Raw genomic sequence first — 26,043 nt, 5'->3', positions numbered from 1 at the left:
AACAATGTGCGACGACACGTGCAAACAGCACGCGCGGCACTCACGAACGACACGCGACGACGCGCACGAAATAGCACCGCGGCACGCACACGAATGACGCGCGACAAGGCACACGACACGCGTAAACGGCGGATGCGACGCACGCGAACAACTTGCCCGACACGCGAGAATCACTAAATAGATGTCGTGTTTATACAACACAATTATTAAATAAAAACATCCAAGTTGGTATTGACCCTGTCGGCATTCATTTATAAGTGCCAAGTTAAAAGCTATTAATTAGATTTGATTAGAGAGCCAATTTAACAACATTAATTCAGCTAACATTTAATTAATTATGTAAAACATGTTTAATAATGAAACATTAGTATTAACACATAGACTACATTAATACGAATCTATCGCGGATAGAACAGAATAAATCAGGTCTATAACTTAAAAGTAATCAAATGTTTATTAATCGCGGATTAACGAAGACGTGGCAGGTTTCTATTGGTTGAGCTACACGAAAGGTCACAGAGATGGCAGCCGTGGAAAATCCTTTGCAGCAAACTGAAATGATGAAACGGCAACATGGGCCAAACCAAGTGTGCCACGTTAGGGGAGATAGCTTCCTATTTTCTCTCCACTGTAACTTGCATGCGGTTTTTCTTCTCCAAAGCCTAAACTAATGGCGGCGTGGAGGGAGGACCGAGCAGGCATGCCGCATGCCGGGCGCATGGGGCGGACCTCACTGGCGGCGGCCGGGCTGGGTCAGCAAGGGTGCGGCAAGCAGCGTACACGCAGAGGCACGCCACGGCTGCGTGCAGCAGCGGCTATGTCGGCCATGGCTAAGACACGCGGCCAGGGGGTCGAGACAGCGACTCGCTAGAGCGTAGCCAGAATGAGCGAGGCGACACACAACGAGGACGACACAGGGCGGGGCTCGATTGCGGGCTCGCTTGGAGACGCTGCTGCGCCTGCAGTTTGTGGAGGGGTTCGAGGACTCACTCGGCCTCGGCCAGGGCTCCACTCGGTTGTACGCGACGGTGGACCTCGGCCGGGCGCGCGGTGGTTGCTCTGCGGGGGTAGGGCGCGGATCAGGCGCTGGCTGGAAGCAGGGCACGCGCGGGAGAGGCCCAGCCGCCAGCCATGGGCAGCACCGGCCAACGTGCCTGCGAGCGGGCGTGTGGGTCGTCGCTGCCGCGGCACTGCACTGGGCAGGCGAGCGTCTACCGTAGCGCAGGGGACGACCGGCTTCGAGGACGGCGACCGCTGCTGCAGCTCTATAGATCTGAGCGTCGGTATAGGACGAAGGGAGGATGAGAGAGCTGCGTACCTGGTAACTGCTGCTCGCGAGATCCGGATCCAGGGAAGAAGTTCCTATCTGTGTAGAGGGAAGGAGTCGTATATAAATAGAGGTGGGGTGTGGCGAAGCGAGGAGGAGGTTGCACGCACGAGCGTTGCGCGACGAGATGAAGCGAGGTGAGATTGATGGAAGGGATAGACTTAGACGAAGGGTAGACCGGGGGAATAGACGAAGGGTCGACGAGGTAGTCGGGGATGGCAGATGCAAGTGACTTGCTTTTCGCGAGGAGAAGCGGTTCGGTGATCTCGCAAAAAAGAACACGAGATCCAGAACAGGCTCGACGAGAGGAAAATATATATACATATATTATCGAGTTTCTAGAATTTTATAGCTTTCGCAAATGCTAAATTTTGAGATTAAAAATAATATCAGAAAAAAAATCTTAAATTCATATTTAATACTAAAATACGTTCCGAAGGTTCCCGAAAATTTCTGGAAACATAAACAAGATAATTCGATATAGTTTGAAAACCCTTGCACTCATAAACACTATGCAACGACATGAATGCAACAGCAAAAGATTCTCTAGGATTTTATTTTACTACGCTAAAAACTTATATATAATAAAATAATTCTCCATTGTTTAGAAAAAAGAAAAGAAAAGCAAGGAAAAGAGAGGGTAACACCCGAATTTAGTGGATATTAGGAAAGAAATTTTATACCCCCAAATTCAGGGTGTTACATCAGCCGACAGGGATTAACTGGGCCAACAGGAGTTAATAGTTAATTCCAGTCGGCTATGGTCAAACCGACGGGGATTAACTGGGCCGACGGGAGTTAACCTATAATTCTGCAACAGCAACACCAAATTAGATATTTCTCCACAAACAAACATATGACAAAACATATATATCATCCACATGAACATACACATCACAAACATATATATCATCCACACGAACATACACATCACAAATGCATTATAGGTTAAATCTGTCACATAACATACACAAACATTTCCGATACGAGTTAAGATCAAGTGTTTACACAAACATAACGTCCACGAGTTAAAAACATAACGAGCACGAGTTCAAGTGTTTAGAGATAACCACCACTTGGGTGGTTAGAGCTTTGACCGTTGCCACCACCACCAGGAGGAGGGAACGCGAAGAGGGAGTCGACAAATCCAGTCCCTGCTGCGGGATCAGACCCACTACCACCCGCTTCAGGCGTAACCTATGCAAGTTAGCAAATATCAACACGTTAAATGCAAATATCAAAAAGTATAAAAGTGTATACATTAATCGAGAGTTATCAAACGTACCCTATCTCCAGGTGCAGGTATATGTGTCGGAGGGGTGTTGAACTGTGGTGGCGGAGCTGGTGTGTTTGCAAACTGGCTCCATTGTGGTGGCGGTGGAAAATTTGTTGACATGCCCTGTTGCTGCATTAACTGTTAAATATATGTGTTACTATTGAAGATGTTGTATTGAAATATAAGAATTTAGAGTTTGGATTATGTGTACTCACTTGATACATCGCTTGGTTATGTGCATTGCAAGCCTCCATAAATTTGTGTTGTTGTCTCATCTCTTCACGCATCCTCATAATCTCCAACTCCTGCTCGTTCGGTCGACGAGAGCATGAGCTACGGGAAGACGAACTCGTCCTCTGAGATCTCACCGACGACGAGTCAATGAATCCGTCGAAGAGTGCGTATCTATAAGTGATTCAAAAAATGTGATTAGTGCATAATCAATTTAGTGTCAACCATATAATTTCATAAGTTAGAGCTTACCGTCCATGCGCTTTGCCACCACCACTTGCGTACACCACCGAGGGATCCACCGGTTCATGGCGCCAGTCGAAGTCAGGTCCATGGCGACGAACCATCTCCTCCCCATATGCCGCCTATACATCATTCACAACCTTACAAATGCAGGAATTTCTATACTTTGAATGTTTGTACTTTTGGGCCAAAACTCACCAGCCGATCCGTGGCTGTCTGGCTGCAGAGCTGGTCAGGGTTGTTCGGGTCTGGTCCTTTGTGGCCCTCCTGGTAGACCTCAATGTCACTAGGCTTTTGGCCACTCGTAGCTTTCTATATAAACAAAAAACATTCATAAGCAATCGTACTATTTGCTGATCGACATAGCTAGATCAAACTTACCATTCTTTTAGCTTTTCGTATCATGTCGTCACCGCCAAACTTGTGGTTAGGATTGGTTCCTCGACATTGTCTGTGATGCGCTGACGCTTTCTAGAAGCCTTCGGAAGCCCAATATCGACACCAAGCATAGTACGCATCACGCACAGGCGCCATCCATGGAACCATCACCTGCACACACAATGTTACATATTATATCTATCACAACAATCAATATAAAGGGTAAAACAAATTGAATACTAACCTCACGATATTGATCCTCAGTCAAATATATCTTTGAGGACCTTTCCTTTTTATTCAAGGGGCCTGCTTCTTCCGGATGCTTTTGAAAATACAGGTTTGTAGCCTGAATTCTCGCATAGTATATGGCATCCTTCACCAGCTTCTTTGCATTGTTTTGGAAGACACGTTTAGCGTGTCCCATGTAATCCTCTCCGTCAGGCAACCGATATCGAAGCTACAACATAAAGAATACAAATACAATGGTATAAGTCATAGATTTACAATATTAAGAAACATAACAAAAATAACAAAGAATTCGTACCCAAAAGTCATTACGCACAAGTCCCTATCTGTCGGTGTGGTTTTGTTCCTTTTTAAACTTGTACTCGTCCCAGGTACTGACGAGCACCTCATCCTCGGTATCACCGTTTGACACCTTCACTATACCAGGGTAGTGAAGGCGGCAAAGAGAACCCAACGTAAGGTTAACCTGAGTGTGGTGTCCCTTGCCGTCAAAGGACAGGTCCTCCCAATTCCTGCATTACACAAAAACATTAACAATACACATAATAGTTATATGAGATAAGTTAATATATTACACTCACTGATCTCCATGTGGCATGATTAAAGTCCTATCAGCCTCTCGCTCTATCGTGTGACGAGGCTTTACTGAGTGGCTTTTTCTTGAGCGACGTGTGCGTGTCGCTGAAGAGCCTCCCGAGCCATCATCCATCGGGTTGTCAGCCGGTTCGCCCTGTTGGCCCCACTGGTCCCACGCCTGTTGCTGCTCTCTCTGGTGGTCCCACTGGTCCCATGGCTGGTGATGCTGTGCGGCCTGGTCCCATGTCACGTGCTCCACCTCCTCATTGTGCTCCGCCTCCTCATTGTGCTGCTCAGCCTCATTGTGCTGCTCCTCCTTAATGTGCTGCTCCTCAGTGTGCTGCTCATCCTGGTACATACAACTCAAGATTTATTTGTAAATATGTAAACAAATTTATTTGTACAAGATATGTTACCTCATCTCCATGTACCACGCTCAACAGCTCTCGACATCTGCTGCTGCTCAAAGAACTGCCCTGAAAAAGGCCCAGGCCCTTGAACAGCCCCTTCACTGACTTCTTTGATTTTGGCGGCATCCTGCATAAAAAATAAGAAATTATTCATTAGTGCATCAAAATGACATAATACTTAAAAATATAAGCAAATGAAATAACAAAACAACTTTACTTGTTAAATATCATCAAAATCAGGATCTATTTGTTCTCTTCTATGCAGAGGTCGCCATGTAACTTTTCTCCTAACAGGTTGTCTTCTCCGTCTCTCCGGAAAAGTTAAGTCGTTAACCTCTGCAACTAGCGAATCTAATGTCGGTGCAGGATCAATATGAAAACTAGTTGGCAACTCTTCTTGAAACACCTCATCAACCTGCTCAAGGTGACCAATTTAATATTCTTCCTCACCAGGAGTGTATAGGCGTTCGCGAGGATTTACATTGTACACAACCCTCCATTTAGACAACTTTTTGCATGGATATGTCGAGAAATAAACTTGTTCTGCTTGATGGGCAAGGATATACGTGTCATGTCCTTAAAGCAATTTTCAGGTTGGATCTGTGTCATCCCAAATTCGGTCCTATAATACTTCGGGTCATACCATTTACACTCAAAGAAAACTAGCGCTAAAGGCTTATTTCCAGCAAATGTAATCTCGATTATATTTTTGATTTTCCCATAATAGCAGGCTTCGTGTCCTTCCATGTCGGTTGCCCTAGTAACGACTCCACTATTTTGAGTGGCGACCATAGGATGACTTGATTCGAAAATGCTTGAACGGAAGCGATATCCATTGACGTCGTAACGTCCATAGCTTTTGGCAGTTACGCTTCCAATAGATAACTGACGTAAGTCATCATTCAAATTCATTTCCTCCCCAAACTGTCAATTATGCCACAAAGCATTAGCAAATTCTGTAATATTAGTTAACTAAAATTAGCTCTCGGAGCCACATAATTAAGACTTACACGGTCCTGAAGCCACATAATGAAATTAGGTCGCCCATGCATACCATCGCGTCGCAATTTGTCTATGTCTCTCGCTGTTGGCCTACCGAGACACCTCATGTTTTGTTCATCAAACTCGCTGTCAAATATTATTGTATGACATGAGATATTTGATAACATAAACTAATTCACATATGAACAGTTTAAGAAAATAAGTCTTACACAAAGTATTTCTCCACCTCAGGCATATTCGTGAACATGTACAGTAAAACACACTTCTGTTCTTCCATACTGAGGTGATATGCCTTGGGTGGACCAACGGCTTTGCCGTTTGTCTGAAAAATCAAAAGATCACTACACGGAGGCATCTCTTGTTCATCATCATGGTACCTTTTCTTTCGAGCAAATACATTATGTTCTTCTGCAAAGTAATAACTTGTGAAGTGTGGTACCTCCTTTAGTTTAAATTGTTCCGTAATACATCCTTCAACTCTTGCCTTATTGCCCACCATTGCTCTAAGCTTCTTTAATGCTCTTTCTATATGAAACATCCACCTATACTGAACAGGACCACCGACCTTAGCCTCATATGGAAGATGTATAAAGAGATGCTGCATAGGATTGAAGAAACCCGATGGAAATATTTTTTTCCAATTTGCACAAAAGCACCGGTGCCTCTTTCTCCAGCTGTTCCATCACATCTCTTCTGATTTCTTTAGCACACAACTGTCTGTAGAAATAGCTAACTTCAGCTAACGTTTTCCACACAGCTTCGGAAATGTACCCACGAAACATTACAGGCATGAGCCTCTCCATAATTATGTGGAAGTCATGGCTCTTTAGTCCATTCATCTTCATTGTCTTCAAGTTCACAGATCTTCTAAAACCAGCGGCATAACCATCGGGGAATTTAATATCTTTCATCCACTTCATCACTTCTTTCTGTTGCTTAGATTTTAGACAATAGTCAGCTTTTGGTTTGCCTCCGTTTTCTCTAAGCACTTGGGTTGGACGATCACATATCACTGCTAAGTCCATGCGTGCCTTGTCATTGTCTTCGTTTTATCAGGGAAATCCATGCATGTATTTATGAGGGCTTGGCAAAAGTTACTCTCTTGATGCATGACGTCGATGTTGTGCATCAAAATCAATGACTTAGCATAAGGAAGCTCCCACAAGCCACATATGTGAGTCCAGTTATGTTCCTCACCAAAACCTTGATACCTTTTCCCACTCTCGTCTAGGACAAGTTTCATATGCTCTTCTGTAATTTCTATCCCACTACGTCGCTTGGGTGGTCCCTTCGTGACGATGGTGCCCTTCCTAAATTCCTTTCTCTGCCTTCTGAAGGGGTTATTGAAGGGTAGAAAACATCTATGGCAATCAAAGTAACATATCTTGCCACCAGCACTAAGACGAAAACAATTTGTATCTTTAGCACAATAAGGACACGTCAATCTACCATGCACGCTCCATCCAGAGAAAATACCATACGCCATAAAATCATGAACCGAGAACAGATATGCAACACGAAGATTGAATTTCTGCTTCTTGAAGCAGTCATAGGCTTCCACACCTTGCCATAGCTTCTTTAACTCTTCAATCAGTGGTTGAAGCATCACATTGAGGCATACGCCAGGATGCTCAGGCCCAGGTATAACAAGACATAGGAACATAAACTCATATTTCATGCAAAGAGCAGGTGGAAGGTTGTACGGTATGGCAATGACAGGCCAACATGAATACGACGCAGCGGTCATATTGAACGGCGTGAAACCATCAGTTGCCAAGCCGATACGAACGTTTCTTGCATCGCTGGCAAAATCTGGATCAAATTTGTCAAGAGCCTTCCATGCATCACCATCTGATGGGTGCACCATTAACCCATCTTGTCTGTCCGTACAATCTTTATGCCACCCCATGTGCATAGTGGTCTTCCTCGAGAGAAACAAACGTTTCACTCTAGGAGTGAGAGGCATGTACCGAAGCTGTTTATGTGCAACCTTTGTCACCACCTTCTCCCCATCTTCATTTACAAGCTCCACGTACCTCGACTTTCCACATTTTAAGCATTTCTGTTCTCTGCCATGTTCCTTCCAAAAAAGCATACAGTTGTCTTGGCAAACATCAATCTTCTCATACTCCATACCAAGACCTTCAAGCAATTTCTTGGACTGGTACATGTCTTTGGGCATCTTGTGACCCGTAGGAAGAACCTCGCTAATCAAATCCACAAGCTCCTTGTAACAATTAATTGAGAATGCAAACTTGGACTTGATTGACATCAGCCGGGTCACGAATTCGAGTACTGTCACGTCAGTGTGCCCGTGAAGAGGCTCTTCTGACGCTTTGAGTAGGTCGAAGAACTTCTGAACCTTCGGTGTAGGTGAATCATGATGATCTGGCGCCAGTTCAGGCTGTAGATCCTCAAGCATTTGGTCCATCCTATCAACATCATCTTCACCATCATCAACTTCTACTTCGGTTGCTCGTTCAACATCTTCACCGTGGAGATACCAGACCTTATAGCCTGGCACGAAACCATGTGAGCACAGGTGTAGTGTGACTTGCCCCTTGGTGTGGCTCGTCATATTTCTACATTTATTGCATGGACACCTAATATTATCTATTTGTGACAAAGCAGCTGCATGGTCTAGAAACATTTGTGTCTTGGCAAACCATTCACTAGTGTGACACCCACCTTTCTTGAAACCTTCATACATCCAATCACGTCTATCACCCATTATTGCGGCTGTGTACGAGTAAAGAGTGTGTGTGAGACAATCACGTTTCTACACGTCACACATACATCTATAGGTAAGTAGTAAAACTATATATATACATAAATAATTATATACACACATAAATAACATCAAATTTATCAATATCGAAACCTTCATACATCCTAATATTATAAGTTAAATCTAATCAATAAATAACATCAAATTTAACAATTCAATAGTATAAGTTAAATCTACTATAATAATAGAATTAATAATTACCTAACATGAAGCCACACATGTGATATTAAATTAACTCTAATCACACTCTAATCACATGTGTTATTAAATTAATACTAATTACATGAAAGTTAACTCTCGTCGGCCATAAAAAACCGACAAAAATAAACATTATCGGAGAGGAAATCTCCCCGGCCGGGTGGCGGATTGCACCCGCCCTAAATCCTAAAGAGAGGAGGGGCCTAAGCGTTTTGCTTGCTACGAGACTGGTGGATCAACACACGAGAGCACGCGAGGGTTTAGAGTGGTTCGGGCCGCCGGAGCGTAATACCCTACTCCACTGTGTGATGTATTGCTTGGGAGCTTGTATGAACTTGAGAGTGTCTGCCTAGAGTTGGGTCTGAGTCTGGTAACGTCGTATGCCTCCCCTTTTATAGCTAAAGGGGGCATACACAAAGGTACTGAGCCCCGACACGTGGGCCCAGGAACATAGAGAATATAACACTTGGGACTATAAATATTTGCTGCCGGGGCAATCCTCTTGTGTCCTGTCGTCCGAGATCTGTGTATCGTTGGCGTACAGGGGAAGCTTCTTGTAGAAGGGATATCACAGTGCGCTGCTTGGCACGAGCGCACTGTTCGCCAGCAGACCCAGCAGGCGCGCCGCCTGCTGGATGACCTTGACGTCGCCTGCCAGCGGATGGGACGGCACACATTAAATGCTGAGAGGGTACGTCGCCCGTCGCCCGTCAGCGCAGTGGCAGGCGGCCCGTCCTCTCCTTAATAAATATAGGGGCTACACGGCCTTACGTCAGGCTCGGCCCGATGGCTTATGTCATGGGCCATATGCAGCGGGCCTTCGCCTGCGCGGGGAGCGGAGAGCAAGGTTTGCACACGTGTCAGCACCGGACCCCTGCATACCCCAAGGTCCTTCTCGGTCCAGAACCCTACCGGGGTTCGGACCTACCCGGGGGCTCCGGACCTGTATGTATATAGGGGCCCGGCGACCCTCTATGGGGGTCCGGTCTTACTGAGGCATGGTGCCTTTCCTCGCCACGTGGCGCCCTTTGGCCCGCCCATCGGGTGGAGTTAGGCGTGGTCCTCCGCGCGGCCAGGAGACGTCGCATGGGTGCGATGCCTTTATGCTGTAGGAGAGGGTACCCCTGATTTAGGGTACCGACAAACATGTACACACATAATTAACATTCACAATCCCATGCATTAACATGTACACACACAATTAACTCATGTGGGTGTCGTAGTCGGTTCGGAGATGCGGTCGGGGGCGGAGGCGGCACTTGGGCGCGGCGGCGGGGCTGCACGCGGCGTGGACGGCACGGCGACGGGGACGGGCGGCGGCACGGCGGCGGCGGCGGTTTTGAGAGAGAGAGAGGAAGAAACAGAGAGAGCCCGCGCGGGGTGCTCCCCACGGGTTCATAAACATTTAATCCCCGTCGGCCAGAGCGTAGGCCGACGGGAATAACCTAATCCCCGTCGGCTTTTGTTAGAGCCGACGGGAGTTACCTTATTCCCGTCGGCCTGTGTTTGGGCCGGCGGGAGTTAAGTTAAGGCCCGTCGGCTGGCCTATAGCCGACGGGAGTTAAGTTAAGGCCCGTCGGCTGGCCTGTAGCCGACGGGAGTTAACTAACTCCCGTCGGCTTTTCGTGAGTTAACTCCCGTCGACTTTTTGTCTGGCCGACGGGAGTTAATCCGGCCGACGGGAATCTTCAGGATTCCTGTAGTGAATCAAGTGACATTTGAAAGGGAAATGGCCTCAAACATTTCCTATAATCAATTTTGGTGTTTGATGACCATCACAAACCTTATGGACTAACTAGTTTGCCTAGTTGATATTATTCTCAGGTGCATAAAGTTCATATAAACATACAAGGAAAATAACCTTGGAGGAATTCTACAAGTTTGGACCAAAACAGATTTGCACCAGCCTATGGCGCACCAGACTGTCCGGTGCCCAGGCTGGAGCACTTCGCGAACTGGGCGCTCTCGGGAAATCAAAGCGCTCCTCGGCTAAAAATCACCGGACTGTCCGGTGAGCCCATGGCGGTCGACTGCGCTGCAGTCTGAAGTGTCATAATTCAGAAGACAGTCTACGACATCAGGTCGCACCGAACTGTCCGGTGCACCAAAAGGATAGACGACTTCAACCGACAACAGCTCCAAACCCCAACGGTCGGCTGACGTGGCACGCACCAGACAATGAACAGTAGAGTGTCTGGTGCGCACCTGACTGTCCGGTGTGCCCATCGACAAACAGAACAACCAACGGCTAGAATGTTGGTTGGGCTATAAATATCCCCAACCACCATCATTCAAGTCATCCAAGCTTTCCATTCTCTATACTCAATACAAGAGCAAAGTATACACTCCAAAGACACATTCAAAGCCTCTAATCCTCTCCAAGTGCCATAATCAAGTCAAGTGATCAAAAGTGATTAGTGACTTGAGAGAGAGTGATTTGTGTTTCATTTGTTGCTCTTGTTGCTTGGTTGCTTTCTTCATCTCTCTCTCTCTCTCTAAACCTTCTAAGTGTTTTGTAAAGCTAGCAAGAGACACCTAAGTGTATGGTGATCCTTACGGGGTCTTTGTGACCCGTGAGATTAAGAAGAAGCACTCAACCGGTCTAAGTGACCGATTGAGAGAGGGAAATGGGTTGAAATAGACCCGGCCTCTGTGGCCTCCTCAACGGGGAGTAGGTTCATTGGAACCGAACCTCGGGAAACAATGTCGTGTTTATTTGTGTTCGTCATTACCATTCGATTTGTTTCTTCCCTCTCCCCTCTCTCTAAAAGTTCTCTTGCTCACAATATTTTGAGTTAGCTCCTAAAGTTATCCGTATTGATTGAGCAACTCATAGCAACAAGAACAATCTTCCGCACTCCGTATTTATTTCTAACTCTAACCTCGGGTGAAGTTCGCGTTCAAAGTTTATAATTTCCAAGTTTCGTCTATTCACCCCCCTCTAGGCGACTTTCAACATTGATATTGGAACATGGGTTCCATCTATTGAACCTAGGCAATTCTGCAAAAAAGAAAAAAAGAAACAATCTTCTAAGGTCTGATATTGAGGATGTTCTAAGATGGACATATAAGAGTTAAAAGAAGTCACCTTAAAATATCGATAAATCGGTTGCCTCCATGAATTTTCGGATGAACTTCATTGGAAGGAGACTTTAGGAACCACATGCTAAGGCCAGGGATGATAATGTCGAAGAAATGTTCGATGACACGATGAAACTTATCATTGCTATGATCAAAAAAGACTTGGAGATCTTCAAATGTATTGTCAACATGTATTGTGGCTAATCATGTATAGGAAGTACTGGACTAAATGGCAAGTGATTCACAAGCAAAGCAACTGAGGCAACCCCCACCTTTTTTCCACTTATAGACAGAGATGTGCTCACCGGCTTACATATCATCATATCAACATGTTTAAGAATTTTAGTGGTATACATTTGCTGATTTAAGATCAAACTATCTGTTGACTTATGCACCACTATACCAAGAAAGTAGTGCAAGTCGCCAAGATTCTTGAGAACGAATTCTTTCTCCAAGTATCGAAGGATAGAATGTAAAACATTAGAAGATGAGCTAGCAACAATTATATCATTGATATATACAAGAATACATATCACTAATTTTCTCTTGGGATAAATATATTGATGTATCAGTTTTGGATGAAGAATCACCAAGTTCTTGTAACTTGAGACTCAGCATAGGGACTTGATTTAGACTATAGAGTCTTATTAAGTTTACATACATACTAATGACAGTTTTCATCTTCATACTCAAGAGGTTGCCACGTATACATGTTCGCTTCAAGTATACGGCATACTATGAAGACAAGCATTGTGAACATCTAGCTAATGAAGACAGTGCCCTTGTAACACTGCAAGTGAGAGACCAAGATGAATGGTTGCCACGTTGACAATGCGGCTAAAAGTGTCCTTGTAGTCAATACCATACTACTGTTTGAACCCAATGGCCACTAGTCATGCTTTATACCTGTCAATCATACCATGTGCCTTTTTCTTGATTTTATATACCTATTTGCAATCAATAATGTTTTTATCTTGCTGAGAGGAAACTATGTGCTAGGTTTTGTTCTTAACTAGGGCATCAAATTCTCTGTCCATTGATGTTTTCTAACTAACATTATTCAATGCATCATGAATAGTAGTATGCTTCATAGAGGCAATTTTGCACCAACAAACAGTACCATCACTACGTACCTTCTTAGGTCGTTGGATGCCTCATTGAGAACGTGTCATAGGTTGAAGACAATGTACGTGGCTGTAGAGGCTCCAGAGCTGAGGGAGATCCCATCAGGTCGGGTGACCTAGGCACAACAGTTGGTGCAGAAACTGGACATAGATGTGATTATGTGAAGACAAGAGTGGTAGTCATCGTTGAGTTACATGTGTTGCATACACACACTCAGTTAGTCAGTGGACAGAAGACGAATTACGAGCGCAAGATTCATTCTAATTGTATGTCATGCAGATTGATGGCCCGACAGAAAAGAAATAATAGTGATCCATCTTAGCAACACCGATGGCTATGTAATACTTTCCATAGAGCTTAGGTAGGCTCGTTGGCTCAACCTATGAACCAGCTTTTGGCCCAGCCAAGGCATAGGTTGGTTGTGGGGCCTATACCGACCTGACCGCCCGAGCCTGGGGACGCATAGGGGTGAAGCTAGGATGTAAGATTAGGGAGGACCAAATTAGATTAGAGGACTGTTAGAAGCATTTTTATCATTTATATGAGAATTAGCTAAAAATTAACAACCCTATAGAATTAGGGGAGTATTAGGGGGGACATTGCCCAGGGCACCTTAGGCCTAGTGTGCTGACACAGCCCGGCCTGGCCCAGTGGAGATCCTGATCATTGCTGTTAGACCTGATCATGAGCCACCCGACACGACCAACCCGATCTGACCCGCCCGAAAAAAAACCTGGCCCGACCCGACCAATGCAACAGACGGGTACGGGCCATAATTTTTGACCCGCAATAATTCACGGTTCGGGTACGGATCGTGATTTTTGATCCAAAATCCGACCCAATCCGAAACAAATCCGACCCGACACATCAAATAGGGAAGCATGGGCCAACCCGATACGGATCGGATACAAGCCATGATAAATGGTCTACGACTCGATCTTGATCCAACCCGACATTTGAACAGATCTAATTGCTTTTGCATACTATACCGTAAAAGTATACGGCGTACAGTAGGATGCCAATCGTACGGCAGTCGGCAGGTTTGTGCACGCGGGGCTAGGTTCGTGGGATCGTGGCTCGTGTACAAACACGTCTTCTCCGGCCGATCTGACGATGGTCCTCATCCATTCAAGATTGATTCTTGGCCACAGACTTGCAATGCATCTGTATGGGCACCTAGATTCACAAGGACCAGCGGATCACCACTTTTCTCAGACGAGGGAAAATTCACGAGTGCCAATGGACCACCGGCGCGCGTGTGGTGTGGATGACCTTTTTTTACCTGCAAGCTTAGGGTCAGGTCAGTCGCGCTTGTCCACCGCAAGCGCTCCTCGTCGCCACGGACCGGCACCAAGCGGCTGGACTTCTTGCTCTCGCTTGTCAATTGTCATAGGGAGAGGCAGCAGCAGCACGCCGGGACTGGACTGTTCCAGCTGCTGCATGCTGCAGACCCAGTCAGCCAGTCAGGTTCAGATCATTGCAAGGACTATAACATTCTTTTCGTTATAACAAAAAATATTCGTCAGAGTTGGGTACACCTTCCTTTGATCTGACCGTACCACTAAAAATCACATCCAGTGATTAAGACGAAGCATAACCTAGACCCCAGAAGAATAGCATAGCATACCTCTGCGGTTTCCAAACACAACACAAAACACTAACAAAACCTGTCGCCAAGCTTCAGCATACTATTGGAAAATCCTATGCTGAATCCGTGTGAGACCCTACATGTATGACGGAAAAAAACTTCTTTGTGAAAGCCTGTCGTCGTCTTTTGCTTGCCGAAGAGTCTTAACTCGGCACAACTCCATTTGCAGTCAACCGGTACAGTTAAAGGTGGCCCCTATACGCTTGGTGTCAGACATTGGTGGAAGCACAGCACTCGGATATGTCAATGCCAGCGACCTCCATCGCGTTGCGAACCCACTGCGGAACGTCTCCCGTTGGAAACTGCATAGCATCGTTCAAGCAGTAAGATATCATAGTCAAGTTTCTGTAGTTTCGGCGAAGTAATCCAGGCTAATTTTTCAATTCAAGTCTGTTTCTCTAGGAACATGACTGACAGAACGTGTACGATACGACAAAAGAAGCAGCACAGACCTGCACCCTCAAGAATCCTCGCACGAATCTACAGGATGGCACAAAATAAAAATCATGTCATTTTCCCCCCCATGCAAATTTTCAGTAGCAGTTCAGACAAATTTGGGTTTGATAAGAGCATACTCTGGAAATCGTCCTTCAAGAATAGACATGTGGAGGTCTCTACTTAACTGAAATTGGTAGGTAAACGATCACGGACAGTGCTTTAAAAAACTTAAAAAGTTCAAAAATAGAATAACGCATAGCAAAAACAAAAAATAGCATACCCGCATCATAAATGATAAGTTATGATATGACAGCAGCTGAGAACCCATAGCATCTTTTGTGACCAGGCAATGTAAGTAGGCGCGCGTATATTTTTTGCAGACCTGGCAAGATGGCCGTGGCATATAACACGAACAAGGAATATTGTCATATTACTTGAACACTTTGTTCCCAGTGAAGTTGAATCCTTACCATGCATGAACACGTATGATCAATTGGCCGTTCATCAGTCGCCATTGAATTATGTTTCAACTTTAGGACACCCTAAGGATAAAATACATAAGAAAAGTTGGTGTCGTACTGAAGCTCAGAAGGAAACTGAAAATAGTAGATGCTCAAAATGAGGCCATCGTTTAAAGCTGACACAGAACAGAAAAGGGTATAAATGACAACAACAAAAATGTTCGACTGTGATGTGTTTGAATAAGGGCATGTTTGGATCCACGGTGCTAAAGTTTAACACTACACTATTAGTAAACTTTAGCAATTAGAGATTCAAACACAAGTGCTAAAAGGTGTTAAAAGATAATAGAAATGAAGTGCTAAACTTTAGCACCCATTAGCACAAGGGGTGCTAAAGTTGAAACATAAACCCTAAACCCTAAAGTTTAGCACGTGGGATCCAAACACCCCCTAAGCACACAATCAAGGTCAAATTGAATATATTTGTCAAATGGACTATACCTCAGGCACAAGTGCAGTCCCAAAACGAGCAGTCCGTGTTGGATAAACACAGTCATACATATCTGCACCTAAAGCACTGCATACTACAATATCAAGTGGATAGCCAACACCCTGCATATTAGCATAACAGTGAAGTCAACCAAAGAATTAAATTAACATGATCACTTCCACTAACAATGTTACGTCGTGGGCCTTGCCGCCTTGGTAACTCCATTTGCAAAAAGAGATAATTACACCAAGGAATATGACCTTTTGTACAAGCAGAAAATGAATTAAGTAATTCAAACTTGACTATACCATGACATATCGTGGTTTATTTTCAGGCAATCCAGCAGTGCATTGGGCAACAACACGCCAAAATGAATCCTTGTCTTCGCCACCAGCAAGACCACCAATTGCATATCTAGCAACAAAAATATATATATAAATGTGAGCCACTATAATAGATGCAAATAGAACAAATAATACATCTAGAACAAGGACGCGTCTGAAAGTATGTCATAGGTACTGGCAATAATAGGGAAGCCAAAATAAAAAATAGTGAGTGCAGTATAATTCTAAAATATGTTACTAGGTGCCAGTGGCATGGGAATAAATTATGTCCATCAAACTCGGTTGTGAAAATTTAGTTCATGACATACCCAGGAAGATTCCGCTCAACCAAGCTCCTAACACAGATATCTCTGGAGTTAAAAAAAAGTATTGGTCGGTAAGTTTTAAATCTAATTCATTACCTGGGAAAAGGATAAATGTAATACATATAATAAGCTAGATGAACTCGCCTAAGAACAGGATCCAATCCTCCTTGCACAATCCCAAATAAATTCTGGACATCAGGTTTCTTGTGAGCTACATTTGAACATTGAACGGAACAGACACGCACTTTAATAAACCATGCATAGCACTAGATAGTACATTACTATCTTTTTTTAAAATGTTCTTTTGGTAAGATAATTAAATGTATCTCATATTAAGGCAATAAGTGAAACAATTCAAGTTCCACTTGACCCCCACTTCATGCTGGATAACTCAATTGTTCGGTTAGCCAGGTTAATGATCTTACCAGCTATGCACCTGTCAATCCAACGAATGGTGCGATACATAGCTTCTTTTATCCTCGGGCCAGTAATTGTGGTCTTTACAACATCATCAAGTGCCATGATGATATCAGCTCCAATATTGTTCTGCATTCATTTTCAATATATATGAAGGTGCAGATCTGGCAAGATATATAAATAAAATTGTGATAAGAAACCTAATTCTATAAGTTGACTGCTGCCTAGAAAAGGTCGGACCTGAATATGAATAGATTCCTCAGGTGTCAAGAGCATGGGCTTCCCATCAACAGGTGACTACAGATTGGGCATGAAAGAGCAATAAAATTAGAGAGGTACAGAGAGGAAAAAAGAAGAGTTAACTTCAGCGTTAGAATTTTATCTAGAGGAAGGACCAAGTTAGCAAATGCAAGAAAAATCCCTTCCATAAATAAGGGAAAACTACAAAAAAGGCACAAAACCCCAATTCTATATCTCGACATGCATCAACTAAATATACATCTTATCAAGGATCCAACATGCAAAGCTTATTTCTTAATCTTCTAGAGTGCAGTCCATTTTGAACCCCCGCCCCTTCCTCTTGAACTCCAAAACGAAACATCATCCACCCCCAACTTCCAAAACTAGACAAATATTTTACCATAGAATATTTGGTAACAAATTTGGGTTTTTGTCAACACCGATCGTTTTTTTTAACGAACATGGCAAGAGCCCTGCCTTTCAATTAAGGGGAGCAGTTTTATGTACAAGATGTGGCCAGATTGTCAAGGACCACAGGTTTCCACTCGAACTGCATGGGGTAAGACAACTCCCGAGCATTTTTAAGAAGAACCTTCTCAGACAGATCGAGAAAACCCGGAACCCCTATCCTACCCATACACGGCGACACCGTAGCCCATGTGAGAACGAGTCGAACTCAAAACCTGAGGAGTGCTACTCAAACCACCTAACTAACTCAGCTAGAGGCTCTTTCGCACATGTTTCCACTCAAAAAACTGTCAACACAGATCATACTAGAAACATCACATTACAAATGACCACAAGAATGAACCTGAAACGTAACTCCTTCCTCAGTAATATCAGCCAAATGCAGCAACGAAACCTAAAAGAAAATTTCCAAACAAGTCAGAAATACAACAGCAGAACTACAGTTCAGAAGAACAGAATACCTTTAGAAAAAGATAATCATATTATATATGCAAGATGAATGCTGATGCTTTTGTGTGGAGAAAGGGCTTCAACAAGTTGTGTACTAAAAATATGACGAAAATCAAAGTTTGAATCCAACAGCAGTTCTGCATGCTCAAATGGTCTATCACAACAGTAATTGTGTTAAGAAAACAAAGATTTGGAGCAACCATTTGGAAACCACCAGAGTCAGTCAGCAATGCCCTTTTCCAATTCATAAATTTGTGCAGGCCACCCAAATCATCAATAAGTTGAGACCCTGGACGTAATTCAAGATGGTAGGTGTTTCCAAGTATAATCTGGCAACCTATCTCCTCTAACTGGTCAGTGGTTAACCCTTTTATTGTACCTAAATTAAAAGAGGAAAAAACACTGAGATACTTGAAATATGTACACAATTATACAAAGTTGAACAGGTTGCACAGCTAAAATCTCTTAAGCATAGTAAACTATCGGAATGAGAAGGAAAACACTTTGGCAGCTATGATAGTTCATAGACTAGAAGAGAAGAGCGAGAAAAGGCTGCAAACTGCTCCAGGAAAAAGAATGAAGTACAGACAATCTTTATTAATTGGGAATACTAAATCATAGTCAAAGCCTTTTATTCTTTCAAGTAAGGAAATACTGTACATAAGAGTCATAAAGACAGGGATACTACAATGTTGAACATCATGGGACATGCATACAAAATGGTGATGACTAATTTCAAGTTGAAATTAGTAGTAACAAGTACATACATTAAAACTATCTATTTCAAATCTTATGTAGCACAAATATGCATATAGTACAAGTAAAAGTGGAAGACGGAACTTGCATATGAAAAAAAAACAAACCTTGAGTTCCAACAGGCATAAAAAGTGGTGTTTGACAAGTAAAGTGGGGAAGAGTTAAGCGAGCTGCGCGGGCGCGATTGAATCTTCCTAATATCTGCAAGCAAATAGGAATGCTTTCACATCGTATTCACAATTATAAGGGGTTAGTTCAAGCAGGTTCAATCAGACATTTCACAGAATTTTATCCACCGAAGATGATGAGCTAGACAAGAGAAAAAATATGAGCTCTTCAAGTCTCCAACAGCCTAGCGTGAAGGCCACAGCATGAAAAAAATGCAGGCTAGAGAGGGCGGGTCCCATAAATGGCACTAGATTGTGTGGCAGAATATCTCCTCTTCCGTCGCCGGCTCCTTTCTTTAGACCATCTCCAGCAGCTTACCTATACTCATACCCATATTCAAACTACACTCTATAAACAGTGTAATCTATAATATAAAACGATGCAAAACGGTGTTTTTAGTGACCATATATGTGCAATGTAAAGTAGTTCACCCATATGTTCACAAAAAAACACCTTTTGCAGTGTTTTGCACTGTAGATTGTATTGTTTGTAGATTGTTGTTTGAATATGGGTATGGGTATAGGTATGGAGATGGTTTTATCTGTTTTCTCTCCCCTCTAACGTACGCGAGAATCAAACATCAGCTCGCTTAGGGCTAGATTATTGGGGACAGCCACTGACACCAGCTCATATATACCATGCCACTCTGAAAGCATGTGCCATGTGGCATTTATATGTGGCACACTACTCTGACTTTTTATTGTTTATCCTTTTCCTGTGATATGGACCACTAAAACTTCACTTCTGAAATAATAAAATACTGAAGTGTAAGAATACTGAACTTTAAATTATTCCCTACAGTATGTGCATTTGCGGATTAAAAGCCTCACTGCATTTGTGAGTAAGGTTTGCCTTAGTTTATGTCTTCCCCACATCCTACTTATGCCTCCTGACACTGAGTTTCCTTTTTTCAGTATGTGCAACAATCAACTATATACATGGGGAAACAATTCTAGTTCTCTAAAAAGAAAAGAGCAGAGAAGATTTCTGAACAACACGTGTCTATCCTAGGATCATGCAACCTTACTACAAAACATTATTAGCTTAACCGCGACTCTGTAGAAGCAGAAGCTAGTATGAATAAGAAATAAATAAATATCTACCAATACAGAATCAGATATTCCACCAACGGCTTATCAACGAAGCTTATTCGCTTTAGCAACATGACACTAACGAACTTCGACCAATCAGCTTGGGGGAAGCCGCGACAATGGGACAGCAAGGTTATCTTCTCATCTGAGCGAATCGAACACACACTCAAAAGTCAAAATAAAACACACAAACAGAAGCATCGACTCACCTCGAAACGAAGCGCCATGGAGAAACAGAGCTTCAGCCACCAAATCAGAGCCTGGATTGATACTAAGCGAACCTGAAAATAAACCCGCCACAAACTGAAGCGCCAATCCAATAAACAATACATTGAATTTGAAGACCCACAAAATCGATAAACGAAAAGAGAAAGGGAAAAAACAACAAAAACAAGCCCGGCGTCCTCACCAGCGATGGATGAATCCACACCTCAGTCCAACCAAAGAGGACGAGGAAGGAGGGGAAGCGAGGTGGTCATGGGTTGTCAGTTTCGGCGGTATGGGAGGCGAAAGCGCGAGGGTTTAGGGTTCAGAAGAGTGGTTCGCGTCCACTTGGACGTTTGGACTCAGTTGGGCCCGGAGCTGGGCAAATTTGCTTATTTGGGTCGACCGGTACATTGCCGCTCGTTTATAGCATCTTCAATAGACTAGCTAAATGATTTGTTAATTTAAATTTTAAATACTCAACAGCAAAACAACTTTTCAACAGATTAATCATCTAACCCGTCAATCTATCTAACTTTTCAAATTGATCCCCTAACTAGTCAAATTTGGCTAGCCACTCTAACTAGCGAAACTAGATATATGGCATGTTGGAGTGAAATGCTACATATAAAATGTAATCTTTATGAAAAAAGAAATAGAAAGTTAAATAGAGAGGTAAAAATGAAGAGTCACTTGCAGATGCTCCTACATTGTCAATAGCTAAAATACTTTTAATTATCAATAGCTAAATGTTTCTCGCTAGATTAACTCACTGTTATTTATTTAACAGTCTAACCTTAGTACAGCACCGTTTTTACCCCTATTAACCAGCTTGCACTTGAAGCTTCAATCGGATGTGGGAGAGGGAGGGCCAACACTGCACCTAGAAAGTGCCGGCCGTGCACAGTGGCGGAGGACGCCAAAAAATTTAAGTGTTGCTGACGCAACGAAGAAAAAAAATTATGACACAGTTTAAAAAAAATTATGACATAGTTTAAAACAATTTGTAGCAAGATCACAATAAGCTTTGTACTCTTCAATTCTTCGTACATGAATAATAAAAGTTCTTATCTAATCTTTTATAGTCTTGCAATCATTAAAAGAAAAATCATCAGGATATATATCCGCGAGTCGAGCAAGCTTATCCACATCAAACTTAGAGAACAAATTAAACTTTGATCGTTTTGAAAATCAAGTGATCGTACGCGCTCCAGAAGCTTCCCAGCAGCTAATCCGAATAGGAAATATTCTACTGGAATCAGAACAAATGCACAAGCACCCAACGCAACAAACATGCTTGCCCAGAACCTCTGAGTCCTTCAGTAGTTCTGCAGGTGGTTCATAGAACACCTTTATCGCGGTGGAAATCAAGTGCAGAGCGGGACAAGCAGCCGTGCAAGCGCGGGACAAACTCACAAGCAGAAGCAGCCGGGCCGCCGGATGGGACAAGCACTCAAGCAGGAAGCAGCCGAATAGGTCGGCGGGGCAAGCAGCCGGCCGCCGGGCGCACGGGACAAGCGACCGCGAGCAGCCGAGCTGCTGCAGCGCGCAGGCAGGAGCGGCCGAGCGGGAGCGCGGTGTGCGGGACGCGCCGACGCGGGGACGGTCGGACGGACAGACGGCGCTTACGGAGACACGGTCACATGTAAACCCTATTCTCTAATCTTTTAGTGGGCCGGCCCAAGGTATTGTCCAGGCAATACTGGGCCCTCCGCCCCTACGTGCACCGGCGGCCGAGGTGCCCACAGCGGGTTGAGCGCGCTAGGCAGAGCGAGATCTGTGGCAACGCTGAGGAAGCGTGACGCGCGAGTGCAGGGGCCTGGCAGAGCGGGGCGAGCAAGCGCTGCGACGGCGTTGGATGGAGGCCACCGTTGATGGAGGGCGGCGTGGGAGAGAGTCTGTGCGGCGGCCTGGGAGAGGAGTCTGCGCTTGGACCGTGTACAGCAAACCCAAAATCACGGTAAGTGTTAGAAATGTTAAAGGCTAGTTTGGAACTCACAAAATCAGACGAATTATAGGGGCAAAAAATTTCTTCTTATTCAATTTTAAATAAGAAAGTGATTTTCTCCCTCCAATCCCTCAGGTATTTTAGCTCACAAACTAATCCTTAATATGAAATTTCTCGCTGGGTTTAGACAATTATATCCATCCTCATGAAGTTATATCTATCTTTATTCTCATACTTATACTCATCATAGATATAGGATTCATCTTATGCCCATCCTCTTCAAGTATTAGGTCTCAATAGATCCCTATCTTCAATAGAAAATATGATTATATTATATTTTATAGAATATTAACAACTACACGACACCTAATAACAATATATCACAAAAAAATCTAATATCTAACAAAAAAACATTGTTTAACCATGCAAAACAACAAAAACAAAGTGGCACTTGGATGGGGTGGACGGCGCGGCTGGTGGCTAGCTACCTAGGTTGGGTGGATAAATGCTTAAAAGGGTTTAGAGAGTTAGGCTTAGTTGTTGGGCTTATTTTTCTATTGGGTGCATGTCTATTTTTACTCGGTGAATATTACTCATAGATAAATCAATATTTGAGATAAATGCTAACTCTGTCTCCATCTATAACGACAACTTTGACTAACAAAGTTAACGGCAGTGGTGCTAAGGCCAAAAAAAATGTTGTCTAATGGCACATGAGCCATAACAAGCTTTCTGATGGTTAATCTTAGGGCTGGGCATTCAGTTTTTTTTTTCTAAACTTCGGTTCGGTTTTTCGGTTTTAAAAAACTTTGGTTCTTCATACATTAGAAACCGATCGGTTTTCTAGAAAATGAAAAACTGAGAAATTCGGTTTCGGTTTTTTACTTCGGTTTTTCGGTAAAAACCGAATACCAAACTTATACTCAAGGCAATACATACAGCAAGTTTACATGATAGATTACACATAATTTTAAAAAATAAAAATTATATAGGCACAAATATTTAGAGATATATCATACATCACATACAAATAAGTGAATAATAATTTAATTGTATCACACATTTAGTTCACATAATCTAATAGTCAAATATGAGAATTGATAAAGTTTGGTATTCGGTTTTTTTGTTATTTCGGTTCGGTATACGGTGAAAACCGATTACGATACCGAAAAACGAACTTCTTATATACAAAAACTGAAACCGAACCGAACTACCGAGAAAACCAAAAATTCGGTTCGGTTTATGGTAAAAAAGTGCCCACCCCTAGTTAATCTAGGATTCAAATTTTTTATATTGGCTTCAAAGAAATTGTCTCCATTGGTAATGAGTGTTATACAAAGCAAGTCTTAGGTACAAGCGTGCAAGCGAGCTTTCTCGCACATTAGTTACACATTTAGCATTAACGATTTTCTAAATTGCGCAAGCTGATAAGGTATTTAAAAGCTAAATATGTAACTAAATTGGTGTTTGTTTAAAATTATAATATGTCTAGATTATATAATCCTAAACAAATATCTCTTAAGGATCTTATTGGAAAGACCTTATTGGAAGGGCTGGCTTCACTTTTTTTCGCATAAGTTGTACCAAACAGTATTTTAGGAAATGACTTTTGTTTAAAAAACACTTCTCTCTTTTGTATTGAAATGGTGAAGTCAAAAAAAATTGACTTGGACCCAGTTTGTTTCAGATTATAATCTCTCCATATTATGGGTTTCAGATTATGTTATTTTTGCACATAATCCCACCCACCAAAATCAATCAGATATGAACACAATCTTTCTTTTCTTCTGTTGCGAACACACAGTCGCCTTGTTCCCATTCTCACGTACAGGCGCACGGAGAAGACAAGCTCCATCGATGGCTGCGCACGGCAGCGACCCCGGCGTCGAAGGAGAGCGACCAGAGACCTTCGTCGTGGGAGATAGCGGCGGCGGGCGTGGAGGGTTCGCGGCACAGTCCTCTCGGGTCTCGGCGAGTAGCAGCGCCCTTCCGTTCAAGCTTCCTCGTGCCGACACCTAGCAGTCACGGCCGAGGCATTGCACCACAGGTTCCGGCGATGTCGTCCAGAGCCGCATCTCCGACGGGTGAAGTCTCCCTCGCGCCGGCGATGACCGCAGACGCAGGGACCTGTCGATCCCCATCTTCGGCTGGTACGCATGTGATCCCCTTCACGGCTTCATCGGCGAACAGGCCTTCAGCGATTCCAATTACCTTACTAGCTTGTCTGGCTGAAGTCCCTGATAGCATATTCATGGCCAATCACTGCATACCAAGGGCATGATCGTAGGTGTATTAGAATAGATTTTTCCAGTTAGAGACGTGTAATAATCTCCATGGTGTGGTCCTATATTTTCCATAGAGTCGTATATTTTCCATTGCAGGATTTTTCTTTTCTTGATCCGTGACTGATACGTGACCTTTGCATATTTCTGTACTTGTCTGTTCATGCTGTGCAAAAAAAATGTCTGAAAAGTAATTAGGCAACGTACAAGTTCTATTTTGCAAAACAGCATAGAAGCTATCTTGCCAAATGGTTCTTTATAATAGTTTTAGCTCTCCTGAAAAAGCTGCTCACACAGAGAAAACAGAGTCAAAGCTAAAGCCAAAGCCGTTTTTATAAAAGCTAAAGCCCTACCAAAAATGCTCTAGGATTGTATCAGAATCTAAAGGTCCAAGAAGCTGGATTACACGCTTGCACCATTGCTAACCTACGCAACCGTCGTTGCCATTAACAGAAAGGCAGAAACAATCGATATTTTCCGATGCTCCGTGCTCCCGTCCGTCCGTCGCTCGCACCGAAAGCGGCAGCTGCGGCGACCGGCAGCGCAGACTGGCGGCACAGCAGCACCTCTCCGGCTCTCCCCCACGCCCGGTCGCCCCTCCTAGCTTCGCTCAAATGCGACGCGACTGTGTCAGCCCCAGCGGCCGGCGGCCGGCAACCGGCGCCCCGCGCGGTTACGCTCAGCAGCCAGTGTCGAAGTACGCCGCCAAAGGAGCCACCGCAGGCAGCGCAGGCTGCAGCAGAGCAACAACATCCATCCGCCCGACCGGCCCTCCCTCTCTCTCTCTGCCCCTCTCCCAGCTTCAGCTTGAAGCAAGGTGAACGTAGAAGACCACCAGTTCCATCTGACTAACTTCGTAGAAGACCACCAATTCCATCTGACTAACTTCAATTCGAACGACTAATCTTAGTCAAAGTATGACATAGTTAGCCACAAATCAAACATATCATAAGAATTAGAGTTTTTTTCGCATTTTATTCCGGTAACGTAGAATATGGCACTATACCAATACTATGTTCAGAAATCTATTCTATATATATCTATATACTCTATTAATAATTTAATGTGGATATCTGGTGCTACCACGGCTTTACCCTCCGCGCTGACACCCGCCTCGGGGTTGTGCCTTGTGGGTCCTATGCCCAACGCTTCCTGTGGACCACAACACCTATCCAGCACCCGACTTTGCCCACGCAGCTAACATCAGACCACATGTATCTTAATGTTTAGGAATAAACAATAATTATATAATAGTGTAGAGTGAGCACTCGAACCTATACCTCCTACTCCAGAAATTTGGGGCTAACCAGTGGCGGACGCAGGACCAAAATTCATGGGGGCCAAAAAACACATTACAAAATCAAGCAAGACGGTAAAAACTATAGTTGCATAAAATTCAAGTTCAATATCTATGGATATAACATACAAGTTCAAAGTAGAGAAGCAAACATA

At 43.6% G+C, this 26,043-nt stretch overlaps 2 protein-coding genes across 3 annotated transcripts; one reads left to right on the top strand and one right to left on the bottom strand.

Annotated features, from left to right (window-relative positions):
* Positions 1-14,358: 14,358 nt before the first annotated feature.
* Positions 14,359-22,022, bottom strand: LOC100273014 (queuine tRNA-ribosyltransferase). Its single transcript, NM_001147464.3, has 16 exons — positions 21,778-22,022; positions 20,367-20,438; positions 19,006-19,099; positions 18,343-18,521; positions 18,036-18,086; positions 17,225-17,281; positions 16,993-17,113; positions 16,712-16,778; positions 16,571-16,612; positions 16,227-16,332; positions 15,930-16,040; positions 15,438-15,509; positions 15,248-15,349; positions 15,105-15,151; positions 14,982-15,009; positions 14,359-14,831 (listed from the first exon to the last, which is right to left on the bottom strand). The coding sequence occupies exons 2-16, from the start codon at positions 20,382-20,384 to the stop codon at positions 14,739-14,741; spliced, it is 1,188 nt and encodes a 395-aa protein (NP_001140936.2). The 5' UTR covers positions 20,385-20,438; positions 21,778-22,022; the 3' UTR covers positions 14,359-14,738.
* On the top strand, positions 22,016-24,785 carry LOC103632783 (uncharacterized). 2 transcript variants are annotated; one of them, XR_004851512.1, is made up of 2 exons: positions 22,016-22,321; positions 24,114-24,785. XR_004851512.1 is itself a non-coding variant. In XM_023300580.2 (2 exons), the coding sequence occupies exons 1-2, from the start codon at positions 22,220-22,222 to the stop codon at positions 24,588-24,590; spliced, it is 552 nt and encodes a 183-aa protein (XP_023156348.1). In that variant the 5' UTR covers positions 22,056-22,219; the 3' UTR covers positions 24,591-24,785. The 2 variants fall into 2 exon arrangements, 1 of the variants encoding a protein (XP_023156348.1); XM_023300580.2 differs by having other exon boundaries at positions 22,056-22,321; positions 24,141-24,785.
* The last annotated feature ends 1,258 nt before the right edge of the window (positions 24,786-26,043 follow it).

The sequence above is a fragment of the Zea mays genome, chromosome 7, assembly GCF_902167145.1.
Source record: "Zea mays cultivar B73 chromosome 7, Zm-B73-REFERENCE-NAM-5.0, whole genome shotgun sequence".
Lineage (NCBI taxonomy): Eukaryota > Viridiplantae > Streptophyta > Magnoliopsida > Poales > Poaceae > Zea > Zea mays.
This window is presented reverse-complemented; position numbering and strand designations above follow the sequence as displayed.

What these genes read in the sequence shown, in the direction of transcription:
- LOC100273014 (NM_001147464.3), bottom strand. An exon ending in TATGCCTGTTGGAACTCAAG is followed by an intron (nt 18,522 to 19,005) that starts GTTTGTTTTTTT and finishes CTTTTAATTTAG; the next exon opens with GTACAATAAAAGGGTTAACC. An exon ending in ACTCTGGTGGTTTCCAAATG is followed by an intron (nt 18,087 to 18,342) that starts GTTGCTCCAAAT and finishes ATTTTCTTTTAG; the next exon opens with GTTTCGTTGCTGCATTTGGC.
- LOC103632783 (XM_023300580.2), top strand. Translation starts at nt 22,220, where the DNA reads ATGGAGGCCACCGTTGATGGAGGGCGGCGTGGGAGAGAGTCTGTGCGG. An exon ending in ACAGCAAACCCAAAATCACG is followed by an intron (nt 22,322 to 24,140) that starts GTAAGTGTTAGA and finishes TCTCACGTACAG; the next exon opens with GCGCACGGAGAAGACAAGCT.